Source organism: Rhipicephalus microplus, unplaced genomic scaffold (genome assembly GCF_043290135.1).
Source record: "Rhipicephalus microplus isolate Deutch F79 unplaced genomic scaffold, USDA_Rmic scaffold_23, whole genome shotgun sequence".
In the NCBI taxonomy this organism is placed as follows: Eukaryota; Metazoa; Arthropoda; class Arachnida; order Ixodida; family Ixodidae; genus Rhipicephalus; species Rhipicephalus microplus.
In genome coordinates, this window is record NW_027464596.1 from 9,385,727 (window position 1) to 9,410,492 (window position 24,766).

At 45.4% G+C, this 24,766-nt stretch overlaps 1 protein-coding gene across 1 annotated transcript in view; it reads left to right on the forward strand.

Annotated features, from left to right (window-relative positions):
* The first annotated feature begins 7,635 nt into the window (after positions 1 to 7,635).
* LOC119184936 (kelch-like protein 10) overlaps positions 7,636 to 24,766 on the forward strand; it is a 33,527-nt gene continuing 16,396 nt past the window's right edge. Inside the window, exons 1-5 of the mRNA XM_075884048.1 lie at positions 7,636 to 7,996; positions 14,602 to 14,809; positions 15,370 to 15,519; positions 19,382 to 19,581; positions 20,343 to 20,421. Coding sequence (XP_075740163.1) covers positions 7,734 to 7,996; positions 14,602 to 14,809; positions 15,370 to 15,519; positions 19,382 to 19,581; positions 20,343 to 20,421 — 900 coding nt within the window. The 5' untranslated portion in view covers positions 7,636 to 7,733. The remainder of the gene's footprint in view (positions 7,997 to 14,601; positions 14,810 to 15,369; positions 15,520 to 19,381; positions 19,582 to 20,342; positions 20,422 to 24,766) is intronic.

Here is a 24,766-nt window from a genome sequence, read left to right on the forward strand (position 1 = left end):
AAACATCATCATAACTGCACGTTTGTGAAAATTGAACCAGTGACTTCTGTCAGTTAAACCAAATTCTCAATCGCATGCATTTTGAATTGCCCATGCCCGCACTGAGAGGTAAGACGGAACTATGCACGCGTGCAGTGTGCCTTTCTCGTCCATGATTCTCCTTTGTCGTGAGAATCTCAACACAAAATGCACTTAGTAACAGCTGTAAACAGCAGGTAAGTACTAACACTCACTCACCTTTGTGAAAAAGGTATTCCAAATCCAGAGTAATAATGACCACAGCCACAGCGCTAACAACAAAATTGTGGCACGAACTATCATTTCAAGTTGACATGCGAGGCGAATCGCGAGAGGCATCTGAAGCAGAAAAGTATGTAGGCATAACATGCTATAACGTTATAGTAAATTTGCGCACTACAGTGATGGTTCATCCACTCAAGTAATAGAGCTGCCGCGACGCCAATAGCCACTACCATAGCTCACACAAAAATACCGTCGGATGCAAGGTCATCGCTTATTTCTCTTACAAGACCCGCGTTGTAACGTACGTATACACTGCTAGGACAGTCATTACTGCATCAAAAACATTGTCATTGAAAGGCCAGTGGGGTACTGTATCCATGGCTAACGGTCACACTTGTGGTAAACACGTAAAAATAATATAAGCAAATGTTAACACGAAACAACTAAACGAGGTCGACGGGACCACAGAACACCTACCACGACGAAGGCTAAGTCTGGTCTGCGTGCTGCGCCCTCTCCGAGTAACAAGTAGAAGAATAAAAAAAGACGTGACCTCCAAAATGGCTAGCACACGGCAAGCGTTTGCATTCTTGGAGGCTTCAAGAAAAAAATAATAACTGTGGCAGTGGTCGAGAAATGGCGCAGCGTTCGGAATGCCGTGGGCATTCTAAGCATGGCATGGGAGTATTCGCTTTCGTGAAAAACAGATAAGCTATAGTAATTATTCCGTTTATTATTCTGCAACCGTTGATAAACTACCGTTTGCCTAAGCATCAGATACAATAAATTTACGTGTGCGCATGTTGTGGTATTGCCACAAAACGTAAAAAAAAGTGCGGGAAAACCTACTTGTGACTTGTGCCACTATGGTCAGTCAAAATTCATTGCTATATAAGCTTGTGCGCTCTCGTAGTAGGGTGTGAGTAAACACGTTGAAGATTTTGCTTTCGACCATGGTAGTCAACGGACGCAGGATGCAGGGCTCCGTCGGAGCAGCTTCAGCGGCTCTTGAGGGCTGGTTTTTCCAGTTCCTATGTATAGGTTAATTAATAGTGGTGGAGAACGCAATGATGTTCTTAAGCGTGTTAAGAAAATGCAAATTCAGCCTAGTGCGAAAAGCTTTTTCTTTAAATTACACTCCGGAACACTACCGGTTAAGACTTTTTTAGAAGATAGAGGAGTTTATATGCCATGGGGTTCGAACTGTTTGATCTGCCGAATGCCGGAGACAATAGATCACGTTTTTCTGCATTGTTGGGAAGGGGTTTACTTCTGGGATGTTTTACAGAGAACTCTAAAAAACAAACTTCCCTTACATTCACTGGGTATCAGGTTTTTAACAGTCGAAAAAGACGAGGGACTGCCTTTTGATCTTATAATGCTGCTTGGCCTCCATGGTCTATGGCGGGCAAGAATGGCCGGTTACTACTGTGACCCTGACAGGCGTTTGGTTCGTATGCTTTTCCGCGAAAGCAGTGCTCAGTACATTGATATACTCAAACAACAAGATTTTGTTCCAGAATGGCTCTTCAGGGTCAAACCCCTGGTGAACCTGAAGGAATTTTAGCACTGTAATCACTAATAGTTCCACGACTGTTTTCTCATCACTTCTGTTTGTATGTTACTGTTTACAGTGACTTATATTGATGTGTGTACCTTGTGCAAAACCGGTAATAAAGAAAAAAAGTAAACACGTTGAAGTTTGTGTCGCTGTTGTGAATGGTTGACTGTGCTCTTGTTCATTGAGCCCCGCCGTGGTGGTCTAGTGGCTAAGGTACTCGGCTGCTGACCCGCAGGTCGCGGGATCAAATCCCGGCTGCGGCGGCTGCGTTTCCGATGGAGATGGAAACGTTGTAGGCCCGTGTGCTCAGATTTGGGCGCACGTTAAAGAACCCCAGGTGATCAAAATTCCCAGAGCCCTCCACTACGGCGTCTCTCATAAACATATGGTGGTTTTGGGACGTTAAACCTCATATATCAATCAATCAATCTTGTTTAATGAGTTCACCCTATATGCGTACTATGTGTAGTATGTGTCCTTGTGTGCATGTGTAGCTATATGCATTGCATGAGTACATATTAGGCATCCGGTGCCAGTGAGTAATCCTGAATGGGCTGAGGCGTAAACTATCTGCAAGGGAGCCGTGATGGTGGGTATGACAACGCATGTCGCCGCAGGCGACTTTTTTTTGAGATCGTTCAGTTTCTCCAGATGGCGCCAGCTTCCACCTACTTCACAGCTATGACGCTCTCACACCTCTAGCTTCTTACATAACGTTGAACATCTATCTAGCAAAGCTGCACTACTGAGTTGGAATGGTTTCGCTGCGATCGAGTCTACGGTTTGGAGGCACCTTCTCGTAACCTGCGGCCCCGTAAATGCATGGATAACGTCGCTACACTATGCGAGTCTGCGAGAAATATATACAGCAAGCCTAGCATGCACTTTTCAGGGGAGGACTCTGCAGTATCCGAGTCTTTCAGAGTGAACGTCACCTCGCTGACCGAACAACACCTGCTTGCTCTGTCGTTCTCTTTCGCGATGCTTTCATCGCCACAGGTTCATCTGCTTGTTTTTATAACCATTTCGTTCGATATCAAGCTCAGCGGGACCGTTTTTTGGTAACTTTTTGTGCCGTGTACTCATTATCAGTCGAGAATCGTAGCATTTGCTAAGCGTACTCGCTTCACCTCGGGGCAGCCATGTTGATTTTCATAGGGAGGATCATGTTTCTCCGTGGCAAAGGGAGCAACGTTTCTCTACTTATAGACGAACAATGAGGACATCGCCGTTCCTTCGTAAATGGAGAGAACGTAACTCCATTTTTTTAAGAGTGCGGGAGTCACTTCGAGTATACATATGACAATGTGCCGTGGAAGTGGAAGTGTGAAGCAGTGGCGTTAGCCTGGTGGTGACACACAGGGGCCGTGCCCTCCACTCCGAAACTCTTCTTTAGCTCTGACATACAAGGTACAACATAACGCTTAACCGCATCTGCCAGCCCAGCCGCCACTTCAGACCAAGGTTGTGCCCCGACCCCCTCCCATCGGAAAGATTTCTGCCTACGCCCCTGGTGGGAAGCATTCCCCGAATGGCGGCTATCTTCTAGTAAGCTTCCAACGACGGCATGCATGCAGATTTTTAGTTCATTTTAACGCGGTTCTTTAGTATGAAATCAAGATATTGTTGCAATAAGGGCACCAACAAAAACTAGGGTGAGGAAATGAGGCTTTATGCATGGTAGCACAGAATGATCCATTTCGAACATTCTTTCTTCTGAAGCCCCTTCTGGACAATTTCAGGGCGATGTCCTACCACACTTAGAGAAACTTTCAGTTTTCGGTGGAATGTACAATACAAGAATAACTGTAGTCGGATGTAACTTTACATTTTCACAGCCTTTTCTCCTCAGACTCAGATGCAAATAAGTCTGAACTAATGGACGCGCACAACAGACTGGCGTTACGAGGTGGACGAGTCATAGACTTTGTCTTTGTTAAACGTTGCCGAGTGGATTAGCGGGGCTATTTCTTCAATCACGGAGGCTATCGACTGCAGCACGTCGGTCGTCTGGGTGGGGTGTCTCCGGACTTCATTAGTTGTATCTTCACAAATATTCAGTTGGTAATTTATGCTTAGTCCCATAAACTATGCTTCATATGAACGAACCACCTAACTTAGGAGCCCTTACTTGTGTGGCCCAGCTTTCAGGTTCATCTCTGGAAGACCAGTGCAACTTATAGCCGGTATTCTGTGTGAGTACAGTGACTAGAATTTCATCGAAAAAGCAGATAAAACGGATGGCCAGGACCCATGCGTTTGTCTGAGATGGAGTGGCTACTTAGGGCAAAGGCTTTTACGTCTTTATACAGCATGTTCGCATTTTCTTAACGCAAAGCTACTCAGAAAACATTTCTGTGTCTGACGAGTAAAAAAAAACTATCATCTTCAGAAACGGATTTGTGTCTCAGAAATTGGGTATATCTCACTACTGAATAATGGTCCTCTAGGACAGGCGACAGCTTGCCAACAACAAGTGCCTGCGAAGTGACGGCAGTGACCCGAAAACCCCGAAGTGTGGACTACGAGAAAATACGAGGTGACGGTGGATGCGAGAAGACGCCGATGTGATGGTAGGCGTACGCCAACGATGATGAGCCCGCACACCTATAGGAGAGGCATGAATGCTTGCTTTCACCGCGAGTTTCTGTCTGTGGAGTTCAGACGTCTGGGTCACGTTTCTGACTTTTTGTGGTTCGACTCGAACCTACCCACGCTGATAGTCAGAGTAGAAATAACCTAGCATCACCTGGAATAACAACAATCTAGAAGCGACACAGATAGTTTTGCTTGTTCGGACCATGCGCAGCTTTGTGCAAATTTCGCGAATGTTTTTTTTTGTTCTTTATCTTTCCGTCGCATTTTCTGTTCATACCGATAAAGCTAGCCTCCATGGCCGTGCGCCTGATGTCTTCGACGAACTTGTAGTTGGTGTGAGCCCCGAAATAGGGAAACCGAAAAGAAACCTACCACGTATACTGCGCACCAATAGACTAGAGCACTAAAAAAACAAAAACTGAGGACGCTTGAGCTTGGCGTTCAACAAAAGATCTCAATAGGGTTATCAAGCCTCGTACGCAATGTCTTCTAAACAGCTAGCCACCTTCAGTTCCCGGCTCATGCCGCAGCCGCATCGTACGGAAACGACGCAAGATTGGCCACTTCAAAGTATAATTTAATGTCTATCGCAAGCACAGTTATTAAGTTCGCACCATAATCATCATCGACAGCTCAAACACACCCACTGCAGGGCAAAGGCCTCTCCCATGTTCCGCCAAATAACCTGGTCCTGTGTTTTCTGCTGCCCCGTCACACCTGCTCTTTTTTTCAGTTTCACGATGAAATGAGCGCCAAAATGTGCGAAGGCTTAGAAAGGACACTGGACAAAGCGTCCTTTCTAAGCCTTCGTAGGTACCCGCACTTGTTTCATCATGAACTTGTACGAACATGCCCAGCTGGCAGTCCTCTTAATCTCATCTGCCCACCTAATTTTCTCTCCTCTTCGCACGCGTTTGCCTTCTCTTGGAATCAAGTCAGTTCCCTTAATGACAAGCGGTGATCAGGCCTACGCGCTACCTGCCTGTAGCCCATGTTCATTTCTTCTTTTTGATTTCTATGATGATATATTAACACCCCTTTGTCGCCTGATCCACTCTGCTTTCTTCCTGTTTCAGAAGCTAGGTTACACCTATCATCTTCTTGTCCCTCACTCGCGACGTCCTCCTTAATTTAACCTGAACCCACTTTGCAAGTCTCCCAGTTTTCGCTCCCTAGATAAGCACCGGTAAGAGAGAAAAAGATGGATGTATTGATGAATGAAAGAACTCTATTAGGTGCAATATGTCGTGTCCAAGTCCAAAAGGCCACTCCCACGTTGGGACCGAAAGACCTAGCCTTTGAGCCGCTTTGTGGACCCATTGGACTGCCCCATAATTGTCCCTCTAATGTAGTACTACGCAAAGTTCCGTCCCACCATTCTTCAGTATTTTGCTTGTCGCTGCGCAACGCGGAGCAAGGCCAGAGCATATGAGCAAGATCTATAATGTCTTGGCCTTTATCGTATGTTCCAGAAACACAGAACTATGAATAAATCCTGTTAATTAACAGTGGGAGATACTGTTGGAAAAACAGACATTTTTGCCGGCGTCTATATATCGCTGGTATGCTACTCTGTATGGGGGTGGGGAAGAGGGCTGAGAGATTTCAGTAGAGAAGAAATAAAAGAGCGATAAAAGAATATACACAAATGTAACATGCATGCAGCTGTTACATAAATTCCTCTGAGGGATAGTGGTAATGGTATGCGGGCTTGAGATCAGAACATTTAATATCGCAGCAATATTGCGTGACACAAGCGTAAATCGCCATGGGGCGTCATAACAGGTGATTATGATAATGACTTCGTGGTTTAAAGCCAGCCACCTATCACGAAAGGCACACTCGTTACTGTGCGTAACCACTATTATGAAGACGGCGAAGCCAACACGGTCCCGAAGGTGCCACTGCTCCGAACTCCGCCGACATAGTCACCAGCCGTTTGGTAGCGTGTGTTACACAGCTTGCAACTGCTACTGCGTAGAGTTGATAGACGAGCGGACGAGATGATGGTGAGTTAAGGCAAAGTTTATATACAGCAAAGAAATAGAGGTGTTACAAGTTCGGCGCTGGGGCCAACAGCTTAGAGACTCGAAGAGCCGAGCTCTCTTCTCTGACACATAGGTCTACTGCTGGTGACGTGCCGCAGGGCTTTTTTTACAGGCACCGCGTGGATCCCTTGAGTAACTAAATGTCCAACCAGAAGCGTTGCTGGCCGTGATGTCGGAATCCTCAAACGGGGCCCGCCGCTGTGCGTGGTTGCACCAAGGACGAGGGATGTCGCCACGCATTGCGTAAGACTCGCAAGACTCAAAGGCGCCGATTGCTGCAAGTGGTTGCAGCCAAGGACGAGTGACGTTCCCACGCTTTGCGTAAGACTCGCCAGACTGGAAGGCGCCGATAACTTCAACCGGCTCCCGGGCTGAGGGAGCTCGCGGTGCGTTGCGTGACAGACCGGCGCCGCCGCTTGATGACGTCGTTGAGATGGTCGCGTCAGGCGGGCTCGATTGCTGGCCTTGACACAGATTGCCTTTTTCATAGGCATTCATGTTCGGTGTAGACTCGCAAGCGCAACACCACCTAGTGGGTGCATACTGAATTCGAAAACATTTCATACGCCTCATTGCTCGTGCTTCAATGCATGCTACTCATTACACAAAATGCAGCCATATGCAAAAGTTGTATTGACTGAAGCCACTTTAAACTTTATCAGCTACCTTGTAGTAATCCACAATTGAAACTTTAGACTACCATTGTATAAAAAAAGTGAGCACTACGTAGTTGAAGTACGCACCAGGTACAGTATATCACTATCGCCTTATACTGCTAAAGTTGAAGCTTAAGGGCCCTCCAATGTTCACGAAGCAGTTTCAAAAAAACAGCAAATCTAGTGGCCCTGTGATAGAACGCCTGGTTGCCACGCCGGCGGCCTTTGTTCGATCGTCGCTCGAAGCCGGAAATTTGTAATATTTGTTCTCTATGAATCTTTCTTCAATTTCCGGTCATGGACAAGGCGATAATTTTTCGCTCAGAAACAACGACACCCACGCGGCACCGAAATTTCTGTGAAACGAGCTCTTTAACCATATCGTGCTGGAAATTCATACTCTAGGATCCTCCCGACTCTTGTAAACAAACTCATTAGTGGGTAGGTGCCAATGATCCAAGTATCATCATCATAATTATCTACGCAACCATTCGCGGGTGTTCGCGCCATCTTACGTTAGAACGTATAATCGATTGGAGGGTGCGAAGGCGTGTGGTCTGGCTAAGGCGGCGCTTGCCCTTGACCATCACCCTGCACTGGCCACCTAGCCTTCCTGGCAGCCAAGTGATGTGCACCGCGGCCATAGCCATGAACCCCGCCAACAACCCTGCACCTGGCGATCCCGGTAACGGGGACATCACCACAATCTGGTCAGAGGCGGCTCACCTCTTCAAGGACACTGGCGAGCGGCGTGACTTCGCGCCTGGAGCGGCTGCTAGGTCCATGCCTGCATTGCGGAAACAGCGGAAGAACCGCGAGTTTTGCGACCTCGTCTTCCTGGCTCGTGACGGCTCTGAATTCTGGGCGCATCGGTTTGTGGTAGCTGCCAGGTAAACATGGTGACCTTCTCGCACACTATCGGTGTTGTCCTCGTGGAGCACTTTGCCATGGGAACCGTTTAAATTAGGTGCGAACATTACATAAATGCACTGCATAGCCAGTTGCAACCTGAGCAAAAACGTTTAGTACGTCCTTTAGACATCCCTTTCTTAGTAGCAAGATGCGTTAATTTAGAAGGAAAGGGAGCGGTGGGAAGGCAGCAGCGCCCATCTACTTCTTGGTACTTCGTGGTCGACAGAAGGCTAAGCCTCACGGCTTTTTTTTTTGGTTCTCCATCCGAGCCAAAAACTCCCACATCCTTTCTTGCTGGCCGAATTCATTCTCTTTGCATAGCTTATAACGAGAGCTTACTGAGCTTGGTCGTACGAATTCCTAATAATGCGCATATTACGTGTGCGCATATTACGTGTGCAGACACGTTCGCAAAAGAGGTGAACCAGATAACACCGATACCGTTCAGTCGTTTGGTTTTTCTCTCTTGTCTAGGTTTAGCACGTCTCACCGCCACCCCCCACCAATCAACGATTAATATTTTGGACTTGTCTCATACATCTGCAACGAAACTAGCGCAACTAAAAACAAAGTTTTCTTACAAAACCTTATTTCGCTTTGGCCTCAGCAATTTTCTTGATCTGTGTTCTCAATACACACCTACTTATCAGCTGTCATTTACTCCTCCACCTTAACTCTTCCGCCGTCCCCTGTGCGTCGCCATATGGGTCACTTCTACCGTCGTGCAGTGCGGATGGTGTGTCCCCAGCTGAGGAAAAAACTTACAGGACGCACTCGCGCTTCCTTCTCGCGCACTGCGCGACTAATGACTTTCACGGGCGCGTGTACTCTACTGAAAAGTATCAGAAAACTACGCCTGTGGGTCTCATTTAAATACAATTTGTCAAAATACCTTTAATGTGGTTACAGTCGGCTATTTCCGTTATCATGCGTTCTAGGCTGGCCTTGTCGTTCAGGTACATGAATTAAAGTCGCTGCGTTTGGGTTAAAAACAAACTTTTGCGAGATACCCTGGCATTAGAAGTTCAATATTTTAGATAGTATTTAGCAATATATGTGCTCCGATACGTGCATGCTTTGCGTGGGCAGAAATGAAATGTTCGCGTTCAAAGAAATTTTCTTATACGTTTCTTATACAGCTGTAGAATAGATGAGCAAAGTACTTTTATATTTCTGTGTGTAAATTAGGCGTATTAGTAAAATTTAGCTTTTCACATATCAGTTGACAGCAGGTTAGGCTGCTTATTAGTACCTTTTCTAAAACAAGCTTAGTACTGAAGGCATCATCTCGGAAGGGTGACATGAACAAGCTACTCATGACAGGGAGAACAGCACTGAAGTGTCCAACTTAACCCTCTCTGTGATTGTAATAATCAGTGCTAGGTTATCACTACTAAGGCGAATCTTTCATTGTAAACCTTTCCAGATTTATCGCTTCTGAAACTAAAAAAATAGTTATTAAAATAGCTTGAGTAACTTCGTCGCGGTTGCACTTAACTTGCATTATGGCATTTCAGAGTGACAGTCAGGTGCGCGCCTACGGTAATGCGCACATCTTGCTATCATTTCCAGTTACAGCCCACCGGGGGAAACTTTGTATTGCACCAAAGTGTATCTGCAACTGCATGTTAGTTCGAATCAATCAAATATCCAACCAGAGAGGCGAGATGCGCCTGAGTGTGCGCATATTACAGCTGTTATGGTATCACAATATAGATAGATAGATAGATAGATAGATAGATAGATAGATAGATAGATAGATAGATAGATAGATAGATAGATAGATAGATAGATAGATAGATAGATAGATAGATAGATAGATAGATAGATAGATAGATAGATAGATAGATAGATAGATAGATAGATAGATAGATAGATAGATAGATAGATAGATAGATAGATAGATAGATAGATAGATAGATAGATAGATAGATAGATAGATAGATAGATAGATTAGACGGACGGGTGGGTTAATTGGTTAATTTATCGGAAACGTCAGGTTAAAAATGTTCCTATAAAGCGTCTTCAGGTTTCCCTCCCCAGAAGGTGGCACCAGGTGCCAAAAAGGGTAGGCTGAAATACAGTTAGTCTTCATAAAATGAAAGCCGCAGATATTGAAAGACACCGCGTGATCTTTCCGATAGTGGATTGGTGTATGCGCCGTGTCATCCTAAAAAGTGCAGAGGTGTCCGAAAATTCCCAGCCCACGCTGCCCTAAGAATACATAGGTTAAGTGTCTGGGAACTTTTGAAAACCTTGTACATTCTGGTGTCATATTCACTTTGTGTTACTTCTGTTTTTTCCAGATTACTTTCTGTTTGCTCTCAAACTAGGTGAGCTGCGAGCGTACAATTCGTTTTGTCTTGTAGCCTGTGCCTTAAAAAGTCACCCCGTCTGATATGCATTCAAAAAAAGATGGATAGAACGTGATAGCAAACTGGTTTGTTTTCTCATATATTGCACTAATAATCATGCCCCCACCCACGTCTTGTGATTCTCAACTGCCTCCGGCACACCTGGAACCAAGTGACGGTGTCGCGCCTTCTTCATCAGGAGACATCCTGGTGATGTCACTAATTTCGATGGCTCGTAATGTCAATGATGGCGTCGTTTCACACCGAGTTTTTGCCTATTTTGGTACGCTGACGAACACGTATTCTTTGATTGACCATCAAGCAACCAGAGTTGTCTGACGCTACTGAGCTAACAAGCAAATAATTACCCCCCCCCCCCAAAAAAAAAAAAGGCCAGGACATGCAGCTCGACTTCTTGAAATAGCCCAACAGAAGCAGAAATTTTATAGAGTTTGCCATTCTTCTAAATGTTTTCGTTATATTAAAAATGCCGTTGGACTCCTACAGAGAGTCAGAAAAATTGTTTAATTTATTTTTTTACTGCGGAAACATGCGGAACTAGTGAAGTACGCATTTACTTTTCAATATTCTCTCCAGAGTAGTCCTCATTCGCTCCAATGCATGTTTGCCATTGCATGAATGCACGTTTAACCCCAACACTCAAAGCTATCGGAGAACACGCTATTGGTAATCAAAAAAGTGCCATATTGGTGAACGTCACAAGAGAGAGAGAATAAGGATTAAAGAAACAAGCGGCTTATTCAAGGCTGAGCCTCGTAGGCTCTCTTTAGCCATGTGCACACAACGCGACCACTTCAAGAACGCCGCTGGAGCTTGCAGGACCACTTGTGCCGACTAAAATAAGATGCTCAGCGTCAACGATTCGCCCGCCTTCAACAACAACAGTACGAACTGCAATCACACTGCAGAAAAATCAATATTTGTGTTAGAGACAGCGGACGCGGGGACCTCCGTGAATCCGCCATGTTGCAACTCCGCAGCACCCTCTCATCTTCATTTGAGTTGCGAATAGCGGAGAAAATGAAGTCACGATTGCTTCCAGCGTAACGGTTTTGCGTTTGATCACCGGGAGAATCAGCCCGGTGTGCCTAAGAAAAATGCAGCATCACTTCCATCGCTTCTCATTAAGGTAAAGAACAACCCCATGCTCGCAATGTTCATGATGATAAAAGCACTTGCGTGATTTCCATCAGTACGGAAGAGAAGCGTCTCGTTTTCGTAAGTTGGGCAGAAACACAAGAGGACCTAAGCAGTCTCTTGGACAGCGCAATCGTTGCACTCGGCGTTGTCGGCTCTCTCGGTGCATGCAGCTGTGGTACATCACTATCATTTTACCGACATAGGCATGGTAGCGGCTGTAGTCGTATGTTCCATTGGCAGATCTGGAGCAGCTATGTCGTGAGATCTACTCCACAGAGCAACTTTTACTGCTCCACAAAAATCAACAGATTCGACCCGCCCTGTGCATTGAAACGGTGCGAACTTTGGGCGCGCCAACGGACGCTGGTCACGTAAGTTTCGCCTCGCGTCAGAGCTTACGTTTTGCTAACGCAGCGACGCTGTGCTCAGCGTGCCTACTCAAGCAAAAAGTGAGACGTGCGCATCACTTTCCATTCTGACCCTGGCATTTGCTATAGACCATTTCACTGTTTACAAACACAGACCCTTGACGACTACCAGTTTCGTCCACCAATTTGCCAGAACAGCATAGCTGGGCAAGAAGAGCGTTAGAAAATAGCCCGCTGATTGCCTACACTTTCTTTCCATTATTTATTCAAATATATTCAAGCAAATGTTTTTTTCAGCTACATAAAAACTACGAGATTGCCTTGAACATTACGCACGTTCTTTTTACCTGAAAAACTAATAAGATACCTTTCGTACCCTTGAAAAAACTTGAAAAATCCCTTTCGGTTTTGACGTTACGAGCTGGTAAATGAGGTGACCAGAAGTAGTTTTTTTTTTTTTTTTGGTGCTCAACGCTTGCAATTTTGAAACCGTCAATAGTGGGAGCGCGTGTGTTGCAGTGGTAGATTCCCTTCTGTTACCCTCCGCCAAAACACAGTGCTCCGACGCAGAGTTCGTGAGCCACTCCGAATCCGCCATTGGATGACGCCTCGAGCTGGACAAGCACTTCCGAAAAGCTAATCTAACAAAAAAAGTAAAAAAAGCTCGTTAGTCATGTTTTTGTTGTGGAGTAGATGATAGAAGACGAGGATGAGGATGCCCGTGTCACTGCGATAGTGCATTTCTCAGGTCCTTTCTGACAATACCATGTACGACGTTTGACTCGACGCAAGTCTCATTGTGTCGACAAGAAGCCGCGTACTCTATCGATTTGCTTCGTTAAATCTTATAATTGTTGCTTGAATGTGGTATCTAGCTATAGCAGCCACGTACTGTTTACTGTTATGTACGAACGTTTGCGGCGTGCTAAAAACAAATAAAAACGGAACTTGTATGGTCATGGCATCAAAACTTTCCGAGACTTTTAGAGTCATTTCCTCCATGCCGCGGGAACACGACACGCCGACTTCGCCGAGAGGCAGCAAGTTCCGCCTTAACGACTGTGCGTCACTTTCAAGTGCTCGCCTCATGTTTAGATGCGAAGCAGCTCTTTGAATAACCTGTGTAACGCTGTACCTCCATCCGCACCACGCTCCCCTGGACACAGATGTTGGGGCGGTGCCAAGTAGATGACGCATTTCTCGCAATGCACGCGTTGATGTCACTCTCTCCCATGCCTGTCGCCGCTCACCGCGTGTCATCTCTCTCGCTTCTCTCTCTCCACCGCCAGCAATGTTCGAGCGCGCATTGAGCGAACAGTCTTTTTGCGATGACTTACAGAAAACCCAACCCGCCTCCCGTGTTTTTGCGTTTCAAACAAATATTCACTCGAGTGAACGCTAAACCGAGTTTCACTTCAAACCATTCTTCCAGCACCCGCGTCCACGCCCATTTCAACCAGGTCAATGGCATGAGCACCGCTGCTGCTTCGCGTTCCATCAGGGTTGCCTTCAGAAAGATGGTCCATAACTTTTTTCCGTCTCTTGTTTTATGTTTGATTTATCTTCCGCGAACGCGGCTCAGTGTTTGGTTCCCCGACATGACTTTCCGGGGAGCGGATACAGCTTTACACGTGGAGAGCATCCCTTGGTACTGTCTACACTGCTGTGGCAGTCCACGACACAACGATATCTCAGACCTCGCTGGCGCTTCCATGGATTGGCTTGTTCCATCACGGGAAGGCAACTTCGCACAACGAGATTCTTATTCCAGCGCGCCAAGCTGACGGCACGGCGCCGAAGTTTTCCGCACCGACTACAGAACGCATTCTGCGCGCGTCGCCCGCCCTCCCGCTTCGGCGAAACGCACTAAGTTGCCTGCGTCCTCTGCCGCGCCTATCCTCAATTTCCGCGGAGCTTGTCGCCAGCACCCGGCGCGGAGTTGTCATCGCTACGCAAATTTTAACTTTGGTTCCCTACAGAAACCAGGTTTATTTCCGCATGCATATGGTCCCTTTGAAATTTCATTGGTGAAGTCGTTGCCATAATACTGCAATAACTTGTTGAACCACAAGCGTGATGTTTGTAGTCACATAGTTAACATTTCCCCTATCGCCGACACAAGCTGTTTTAGGATCCACGACGAAGTGCTGATCATTAAAACAGCTACGTTTCTGGAAAATCGCAAATTGTTCCACCACCCTAAAAAACATGACAAGCGACTGCGAAAGTTTACAACCGAATCGATGAAAAAAGGAACCCGGATACGTGTATTATCAGCACAAGTGGCAACTCCGCAAGTAGCTTTTCGACGCCATTTATTACTTTTCTTATCATTAGGGTTGAACCCATCGGCCGCCAACCTCTCGAGGTATCGCCAAGTCTCGCGGAATAACTTAACGACCCCTGACTCTGGTGACATATCAGTTTTTCTCCTTAAAAAGAATCCGATACGAGTTTTGCGAGAAATAGTCACCGACGAAATGGACACTGCACGCTTTGCAGAAATTCGAAGAAGATGAACAACAGGAAGACGCTCACGTCGAGTGCATCTGAGTGTTCAGTAAGAACCAATCAGGTAAAGGAAATTTGCTTTGGGCAAGAACATGATCCGGCTAATCCTAGTCCATTTTTTTTTCTGCTGGGGGGTGGGGGGGGGGGGACTGCGTTTAGTGGCAGCACTAATGATGACATCACGCACAGGTATTCGGGCTGCTACGCGCTCTTCGCTTTGGCAAAGGAAAGCCTGAGTCCCGAAGAGAAGTGGCTGCCACTCATGCAAATTGTGGTCAAAGACCTTGGTAGTGACATGATACGGCTACTGATCGACGTCGCCTACCACACTCCCCTCCTTGAACTTGTAGGACAGCACAACATCGGAGAGGTGCTTGATCTCGCCGAAATGCTACAGGTCAGTCTAGGTTCGAGATGTAATTCTTTTTCATCATAGTCCTCAACAGCATCAACAAAGATTGTGCAATTACGTGGTGCATGTATTGCATTACAGAAGCAAAGTGGGCACTTCGTTACCTCGCTTTATGCAATACGGTGTGCTGAGAAATCGGCACTTCTACTTGCAGTATATCCCATGGGAAAGTTTCAAACGTCGACTGTAGTCAGCACGAAGGCTCCTGTCTCAGTAGCATGGTTCAATTGCTTGCCGAGTAGCCAAGCATGGCAGGCGAATCGGAAGGTCATAAGAACGTAGACATATATAGCTATTGTGTTCCACTCATGAAGTTCAAGCTTGAGGCCGTACCAAAATCTTCATTGAAGGGGTTGGAAGAACAGCCATGTACATAAATGCATGCGCATGCGAAAGAAACTTGACGATCAAAGTTCATTCGATCTGCCACTGCGTGAAATGCCTCGTAATTTCATAACCATTATTTGAGTTTCGGAATATAAAAACTCCTCATTAAAATGCACTACACCACAAAGTATTCATCTGGTGTGGTTTGAACGGTGCAGCTAAGCCACCTACTCAATCACTGCGTGAACTTCCTCAAGCGTGACAACAAGCCGGAGAGCTGCATAGACAATTACCACCTGGTGTCCAGTCACGGCTACAACCACCTTGCCAATGTAGCGTTTCGCTACCTGCTTCGAAACTTCGATCAGGTACGTGCGCATGGACTTGAATTACCCGCAACCACTTATTATTTGTTGAAAGTAGAAACTTCAAAGTAGACAGAAAAATGACAAAGTTTTGCATCCTAAAATTCTTGATACCGTGATAGTAAGCACGACAGAAATGCGTTGGCAAATGCAATAAGAACTTCTTGTTGAAACTTTGGTTCCAGCGATGTTTTTTTTTTTTTTTTGTCCGAACACTGCTCGTGGATTCTCAGGGGATAACGGAAGCAATAACGCGTCAGCGAGACGAACACAACAAGTAGTATGGGTGAACGCCATGGCGTTTGTTTGTCTCACATTTTGTGTTCGTCTCGTTGGCGACTTATTCCTTACACTAAACATGGACCAACCAGCCCAACAAAAAGTTCTGTTCGAATACCCTAGTGGCTATTCGCGAAACATAGATGAATCAAGGGCGAGAGATGGCAATACAGAAAGGTTGATTTAATACATTGTTGTAAGAGGCGCTTGATCGGCCAGCTATCGGCTACAGGCAGCCGCCGCCTCTAGCTACTGGCTCCTGTTCTCCGAAAAACAGATATGTTCTCCGAAAAACAAATAAAAAATTGACAAATCCCACGTGCAGTAGGAATCGTCGATATGCGAAGCAGGAATAAAAAATGTTGATATGTCACTTTAAAATCAGCACAACTTTATGAGGGGGAGGTAAATGATGCCGCGTATGCCTTCGATGTCATGATTTTCATGTTTGGATGTGTCGTTTGCCTTCGTCATCTATTCACGTTGCGTGATACCAAATTTAGTATATGTGGAGCTAACGAAATGGCCGCGAGAACGCTATAAGCGTGGTATGTTTTCATGTTCTTACATGACGCACGTGTCAGGATGATCATGTTTGAAGCTGTCATACTGTGCCAGTGCTGTACGTGACATGCACGTAATAATTTTCACACCGTGACCAGCCACTTATGCTCAGCATACACTATTGTCACGCCATACCAATTTGATGTACAGAAACTTAACGAAACAGCCACGGGAGTACACAGATAGATAGATAGATAGATAGATAGATAGATAGATAGATAGATAGATAGATAGATAGATAGATAGATAGATAGATAGATAGATAGATAGATAGATAGATAGATAGATAGATAGATAGATAGATAGATAGATAGATAGATAGATAGATAGATAGATAGATAGATAGATAGATAGATAGATAGATAGATAGATAGATAGATAGATAGATAGATAGATAGATAGATAGATAGATAGATAGATAGATAGATAGATAGATAGATAGATAGATAGATAGATAGATAGATAGATAGATAGATAGATAGATATGCTCAAAGTCGCCTAAGCTCCCTAAGAAATGCTTCGCATTTAAAATATCTGCTGTGTTCTTTTGTAGATTTACCTACTGAATGGTTCGCGCTCTGCCATGTTTCTCCATAGATATGCTGGCCGCATTTTGAAACATGTCTTTACGCCGCAGTGCTTTCCCATATTCATTTAACGAACACCGCTTATGGACGAATTCTCTCGAAAGAATCAGCAATGGCTATCTCTGTACAAAAATACATCTCGTGCCTCCTTTCAACTTGAAAATATGAAGTGTAATAACTTACACGATCATGGACACCAGAAGCCACAAATACGAAGACAGGAGAAATTAATTTATCGAGCACAGTATATTCATACTTGCTAAGTATACTCCATGTGCACACATTTTCTAATACGAACTGAGACAAGACACGCTTAACAGCACAACACAAATCAACACACACAGCTCACTCTAATATATAAATAAATTCTATAAAACAAACTAAAAACTAAACTGTAAAAAAACAACCAAATTGCACCAACTGAACCGTTTTTGTTACGCAAGCTTTGGTTAACGATTCGCGCCAACTTTACTTGACCCACCCGATTCGCTGCTCATCAATACCAGAGATCTGTCACGTTGCCTCCCTTTCAATGCTTTGGACGATTTCGAAGAACCTCGCTGTTGCTGAAGCCATTGTTCGTGGTCGTCGCGTGATGTCGTTGCTGATGTAATGATGCCTGCAAGGTTAGGCCTAGCGGCGTTCGGTCACACCCAATGCTACGAGGTGGCGGGTCCATGGGGGACTGTCAAGGAGAGTAGATCCAACGGTTCAAGTACTCCGTTTGAACCGTGGGATCTACATTCCTCTAAATCCCTCTCTTACACACACCCCAAAAATTCTATGAATAGGTCACCAAACTCGCACTCTTTCTTCCCCTTAGCTGCTGCCCCCCTACTGTGGCACTTCCCCAGAATTTTCCCTGTGCGGTGAACCTCACGCCACTCCTTCCCACATCCTATTCGGCTACCCTGCTGATTCCCCCCCCCCCCCCCGGGACAGCCTGCCATTTCAAGTTAGAGGGACTGGGAGGTCCTGCTCTCGTCTGGGGACCCGGCGTTGCAGCTTGCTGTGGTGACTAGGGCAGCCGATGTCATTGCGACGAGAGGCATGACCCTGTAGACGTAGTGCGGGATTGCGCGGAGGTTCAAGGACCCCGGTAGGTCCAAACAAACTTGGTAATAAAGTTTTTCTGTCATTCTGTCAGTCGGTGGCTTGCGTCGAAGAGGGTTTGTGTCACAACGTCTGTGATTCCTGTGCGCGGTTGCTACATCCGGAGCAGCCTCAATCGAATGAGGTTGAGGTCTCTCTGGCCACCTCTTGGGACGCCCGCGTCACACACTACCGGTTTTAAGTCTTGCCGGGTCCGTCACCAGTGCGCTGGCTGGTGGGACAACCCTCCTTTTGCAAGTCTACGTCGACAATTCCCACTCGTCGCTGCTTCCATACCGATCCCAGCTTGGGTCACGTGCCTCGAACATCACGTTACGGTGCGCACGCTCGCGCCATTTGGAACGCATGTGCCTCGCGGTCTTCTTTCTACTTTCGTACCATGACTCTTAGTCATGACATGTTTAATGTCCCAAATAATAGACAAACGCCGAATATTCCTAACATTTCTGCGGTGCTCCGCTCTGATTGTTGCCTTAGCGTGCCGCTACGGCGAATCACGTAAAAAGGAGCAGAGTCATCGTACCGCTCGGCTTGCAGGCAAGCGACTTTCTGCAGATGCAACACGAACAGAAATATGCAGTCTCAAAACAGAACGCGTTTAAGGCAGTGGCGCTTGGGTCTTCTGTATTGGTCGTCGGTTTGCGCAAGTTTGCCACTGTACCAGCTTTACTACAGTCACAATGACTACCACTGAGAAAGAAAAAGCGATAATTCTTGGTTTCATATGGGAAGTGCATTTATAAATTTAAATTGGGAGCAGATGGAGACAGCCGCAGGGAGACGCTCCGATTGAAGGCGAGGAAATGTTTTATGGAATGAACCATGGTAATATGAGCGAAACTGACGATTGCAGAAAGCCCCGCCACGGTGGTCTAGTGGCTGAGGTACTCAGCTGCTACAATAGCACTACAATCGTTTTCTGGCTGTCAATATTGCACCACATGTATTTTCCAAGTGTCAGGCATGACTGGTAAACTACATCGCACGCAGTGTGATAGGTTCATCCAGAGCAAGATCCTAAAGGTATATACGGTGGCGCCGGTTGAAAGCACAGTTCGTCAAGTTATATCAGAAGTCCACTGTGCCGAAATACACGGATTCTGCGCATTTCTTCTTATGGTGACGGTACATCAAGTTGGCAATAGAGGCGTTAGCTGGCTCACGTGTGTGATCTTTCGTTTCAACAGTATGACACTTCCATGTTAGACACTGTCAGTCAAACACATCATCAATTGCCTCTAGCGCTGCAGTTGATTGTGTCACGGACAAAATATGAGTATATCTCTAAGTAACCTATCCAGATATGTCCACCATTGATGCAGGTGTGGAAGAACAGTACCCAGTTCGAGGCCCTTACACCGGAGGAGATGCGCGCTATCCTGGAGGATAACCGGATGCACGTACCGAGTGAGATGGACGCATTTAACGCCCTTCTTAAGTGGACCTCTGCTGACATGGCCACGAGGAAGGAATACCTCGCGAGGTTCCTCCCTCTAGTTCGCCTCAGATGGTGCAGCGCCACGTGAGTGGCGCAAAACACCCATCAACGCTGGTCTTCGGCGTATGCATGTACTTTAACGGAGCGCCAGCGAGCATAATATTTCTGAATTAGCGCGTATCGAAACTCGTGATCACGATTATTCGTGCGCCAGTGTATACCGGTAATTATTTGGACTAGATAGAATCTGTCGTTATGTTTGCTTACACGCAGACAGTAACTAGGTGAGACCTGATAAGCATTACATTGTCTTGCACGGTATGGTCATCTCTAGCATTACCCGGAACAATGCACAAGGAAGGATATATATCGTGTTTGTAGTATCTAGTAATCAGAAACCTTTATTTCACAGATTCCTTGTGACCGCTGGACATTAGGTTTTAAAGTGAATTTAGCCAATTTGATTACTTCAGCTGTCTGCGACCGGCGTTCTTGAGCTAGCAGACTTTAGCCCCTGGACATTAGGTTTTGAAGTGCATTTAGCCTATTTGATTACTTCAGCTGTCTGCGACCGGAGTTCTTGAGCTAGCAGACTGGTATTTCAATAGTGGGGAGTCATTCGTATTTGTTGCGAAGCTGGTCGGGGCTGGGTTGGCAGCTACGTTATTAGAACGGCACCGAATAACGCTTTGAACGATGAGAAATGAAGACAGCAGAAAAGTACTTATTCTCTCGTTTTCACTGTGTTTTGCATGAAGCTGTGGTCAGTTTATTCTTCACGTATGACGCGTGCAGTGTCAGACAACGTGGACGCTGTATCTAACGTCATTTACGTCTCGTTACAGAGAGCTCGAAAAGGTCGTGACAAATCCACAAGTCCAAGGTGACAGAGACAGCACAAAGGTGTTGAGTGTGATCCACCAGGTCAGCCGTTATTTCTCTGCACACCGGGCTCTTCCTTTGTTATCGTGACGTACATGTACGCCTTCGTTAGACGTTTTAGTGGTCCATTGTGGTTTGTGCGATTTTAAGAAAGTCGAACAAACCATTTCAAAACTTGACTAAAATGCAGTTTTTGATTTTCTTTCTTATCTGCGTTTTTTTCTGTCTGAAGCTTGCGAAGTGCAACCGAGCAGTGACCTACAACCCTTCAATTACGCTCAACAGGTGCTCCGGCTCATGCGTATTTGAAAGGCCGTGGTATGCTTGCTTCATGCCACTAAATGTAATTAGCGGGAGCCACAATCATGGCGCTTCGGAATATTAGAAGTATAGTCAAATCCCAAGTTCCTAAATTCATTGTTCGTGTGCGATCATCACATCATATATATATAGCGTTGATTGGTGATGATGCAACTCATTCAAATATCAAACTCTGCTGAAGTGCCATCTTGCGGCGATGAGGTGAATAGAGTGACCAGTCATCGTGATGAGGTGACCGATCATCGAATATGCATCGATAGCACGGGCCCTTACACGAAAGAGATTATTGTTCACTTGGAAAGGGTTCAAAGGAAATCGGAACACATTGTCTTTTATGTGTACAGCTGGCGGACGTCGATAAGCACGCTAATGGAAAGGGCTGAATGGAAACGCCTGGAATTGCGGCGTCACACGTAAAGCAAAGGTAGCTAAACAAACTTGCCAGCATAAAAAGTAATATAAAAGGTTAATTTCATTAAACCTGTAAGTAAGCGAATCCCATGCTCTCGTCACTCAATAAACTACGTGACGATATACTTGTCGAGCAGATGTATTTCAAAACACATTTTCTCCACGAATGGAAAGTAAATGGAACCAGCTCCCAGCCTATGTCGTGGAATGCAAGATCCCAGCACATTTCATGTGGCACTTGAGGCTTATTTAATTATTGTGTATATGCATTAGTTTGCTCAAGTATTTTGTCTATGTTTACTTGTATATTTCAAGCTGTATGTCCCTTTCTGTTTTTTATGGTACGTCATTTAGGTATTAAAATAAATGACTTTTGAAAGGAAAATAGGAAGAAATAAGCGCAGTTCCGTTACTGCCTCTCTCTCAATGAAAGGCACCTCCACAGTTCTGGGCAGGGTATGGGGGTAGGGGGGATTAAAAAGGATAGGGAGGAATGAAAGGCATATATAGAGTGAGAGGAGCAGGAAGAGAGAGAGGCACAGGGACAGCCACATACGGAAGTAAGGAGAATATAAAGAGATGGACTCAGTCGCAGAAGTCCGAGGACCGGGCACCACTCAGCCAGAGCTCTTGTCGTCAGGAGATGAAGTAGGGTGAGCCAGTCGTCCAGAGCTGCGCTGTCGTCGGAGATCGCGGGGGCACAACCGGTCGGCACGAAATTCAGCGAAATTCATCACGAAATTCATCACGCCGAATTCATCAGGCACGAAATTCATCAGTCGCCTTATATGTTATGAAACGCATATACTCTTCTTTTTATGTGTGTATTACCTGTATTTAGAATATAACGGTTACATTTTAGCCAAGTCAATATAACAGATGATATTATTGCTGTTGAAGACTACTTAGTGTCGAGCATGCCATGATCGCGTAGTAAGTACGTATTTCTTCACCTTTTTATCCCTACTGCTCCTTACAGCCTTTTAGGCTAGTATTATTTTGAAAATAAATATAGTATCTACTACTAAGTTGCTCTGTAAGGCAACATGAACATGACAGGAAATTTGCAATAGGTTTTATGCACAATATAAATTCGAAGATGACGCCTTCATTGTACGTTCAAACGTGAGTAGGTAAGGCTACCGCGAAATGACAGAAATTCTCTGAAGTCCACTCATTCAGACACAAATGTCCCTATGGAGTAACGCACCTTCTCAGGAGATTTTTATCAGAAGCCACTTTTTGTTCTGGCAGACTGTATGCCTTGAGGTATTATGCGAAAGATTATCAGTAAGCTGCCAACTGCTAGTAATATCGCGCACTACGTGACGTCAACAGGCAAGAAGAGTGCTCCACACTCGCCGCAATGGCAACAGGCGGCGCTGACTGACACGCCCACATTTAAATGCACATATATACCCAATATATCGGACGCAGGAATGACCACCACAGCTCAGTCGCAGTGTTGTACACGTCCCTTAAAACTGTAACAAAGGCTAGTTCCTAGTTTTTTACTAATTTTGAAACGAGCTCCTGAAAAAGTAACTTGTTACAGGTATATTAAAAAAATTGGAACGTGTCCTTTCATGAAGGTACATCTGGTTTTTCAGTACATACATAGTTTCGGGTAATGCTGAGGTGAATTTTAGTCAGTAATTTTATGCTTACATTGAGCTACATATATTTCTATGAATTTAACATCACCCCAGGAGATTATACACGTGTACCAGGAATCCTAATAAACGCTCCTCGGCAAAGTTAATAGAGGCCACCGCCTCTACTGCAACTTTTGTGCTCGCCTACTTCATGTCACTCGCGTGACACATCCCACTACGGACTTCAAAGGTGCAGTCAAGGTACTGCGCTTCAAACAGTTAAAGAGAAATATCCACCACTGTACGACTATAACTAAGTCTGTTGAACAGGAAACACCCTGAAAAGAGACAATAATCAAGTGTCTAAAGGGTTCTGATAGAATATTTCAGAGTGATGTAGAAAATAATATCTAAGATATATATTTTCAGCCTGGTAACCTATACCTTGCTCGCAGTCAACAAACATAGTATATTTCGTTCTCTGTCATTCTTTTTTTTTCTTCCTTTAATTTATTTTTCTATGATTTTTCTTTATTTTATATATAGTGCTTGTTTCTTTTTGTCCATCTGTTTCTTTATCCTCATTGTCCCCTCTCCTTGCTCTCCTGGTCACCCTCACTTCCTATTCGTTCTCCGTTGCTATACTTTACAATACAAGGCTATGCTACGCACTTGTAGCGTGCGCTCGTGTTGCAGAGAAACGCACCGCCAATAATTTACTCAACGTACCACTTCATAAGGATGATCACATAATAACTGGATGGTCATTAAAATAATTGTGGGGTGTAAAGTGCTAAAGCCACCATATACCTATAAGAGACGCCGTACTGAAGGGCTCCGGAAATTTCGACAACCTGGAATTCTTTTTGTGCCCCGCCACGGTGGTCTAGTGGTTAAGGTACTCGGCTGCTGACCCGCAGGTCGCGGGATCAAATCCCGGCTGTGACGGCTGCATTTCCGATGGAGGCGGAAATGTTGTAGGCTCGTGTACTCAGATTTGGGTGCACGTTAAAGAACCCCAGGTGGTCAAAATTTGCGGAGCCCTCCACTATGGCGTCTCTCATAATCATATGGTGGTTTTGGGACGTTAAACCCCACAAATCAATCAATCAACCTGGAATTCTTTATTGTGCACCGAAATCTGAGCACACGGACCTCAGGCATTTTCAAATCCATTGAAAATGCCGCTGCCACAGCCAGGATTTGATCCCGTGACGTGCGAGTCAGTGGCCGAGTGCCTTAGCCACTAGACCACCGTGGCGGGTACGGTCACTCACCTAATAGGAAGTCAGCCAAAACGATATTTGCATTAGTGAGATACTTTTACCGTCGGTTTATAGTGTATAACTGGTAATGATCGTTGCTTTATGTGTTCACTCTGTGAATGCGAATACTTTACTGCTATGTGTTGGTCGTTGAGTCGCGATATGAGGGCAAGGAACATATTATTTCTCTATGTGTAATGAGTTGCTGCAAACTGCATGCCTATGTTGAATAATTACTACGAATGAAAAGAAATGGGTGGACAACCGAGTTATTAGGACGATTCCTTTCGGATCGTGGATAGACGGTCCCGAATCCAGCCTCGCAGAATTTTTTTTTTTTCGCCGAGAATTTTCTTTTCCTTTTCCCCATGTATTTGCTCATTCTATTGTCCATCAGAATTATTGCATCCGGCGCCGAACAAACCAGGCCACGTGTCCTAGGTATGATGCAAAAAAGGAAAGATGAAGAGGAAAGTGCGTTCAGTTTTATAATGATAATTTTGTTTCCAAAATTGTGGCAAGCCTCTAACATAACATTTCTGCTGTCAAAAATCAGCACCGTTTTTCTCACACGTGGTAAGTCTTGGCGTCTTTCCCTGCCCTGCGCTTCAGTTGCCCTGCGCCCGCGGCTGGCGCTTCAATTTGAAAATCAAGATGCACCAAAGTCATGCGATAGGTGACTGGTACATTTTGGCGTCTAACGCGGTTGACCGTGCAACCTATTCTGGATGATTGCATGCGTGCGTACACCCGTTGAATGCTATAGAACGCTTCCAAAAGGAACGCCATTGCCTC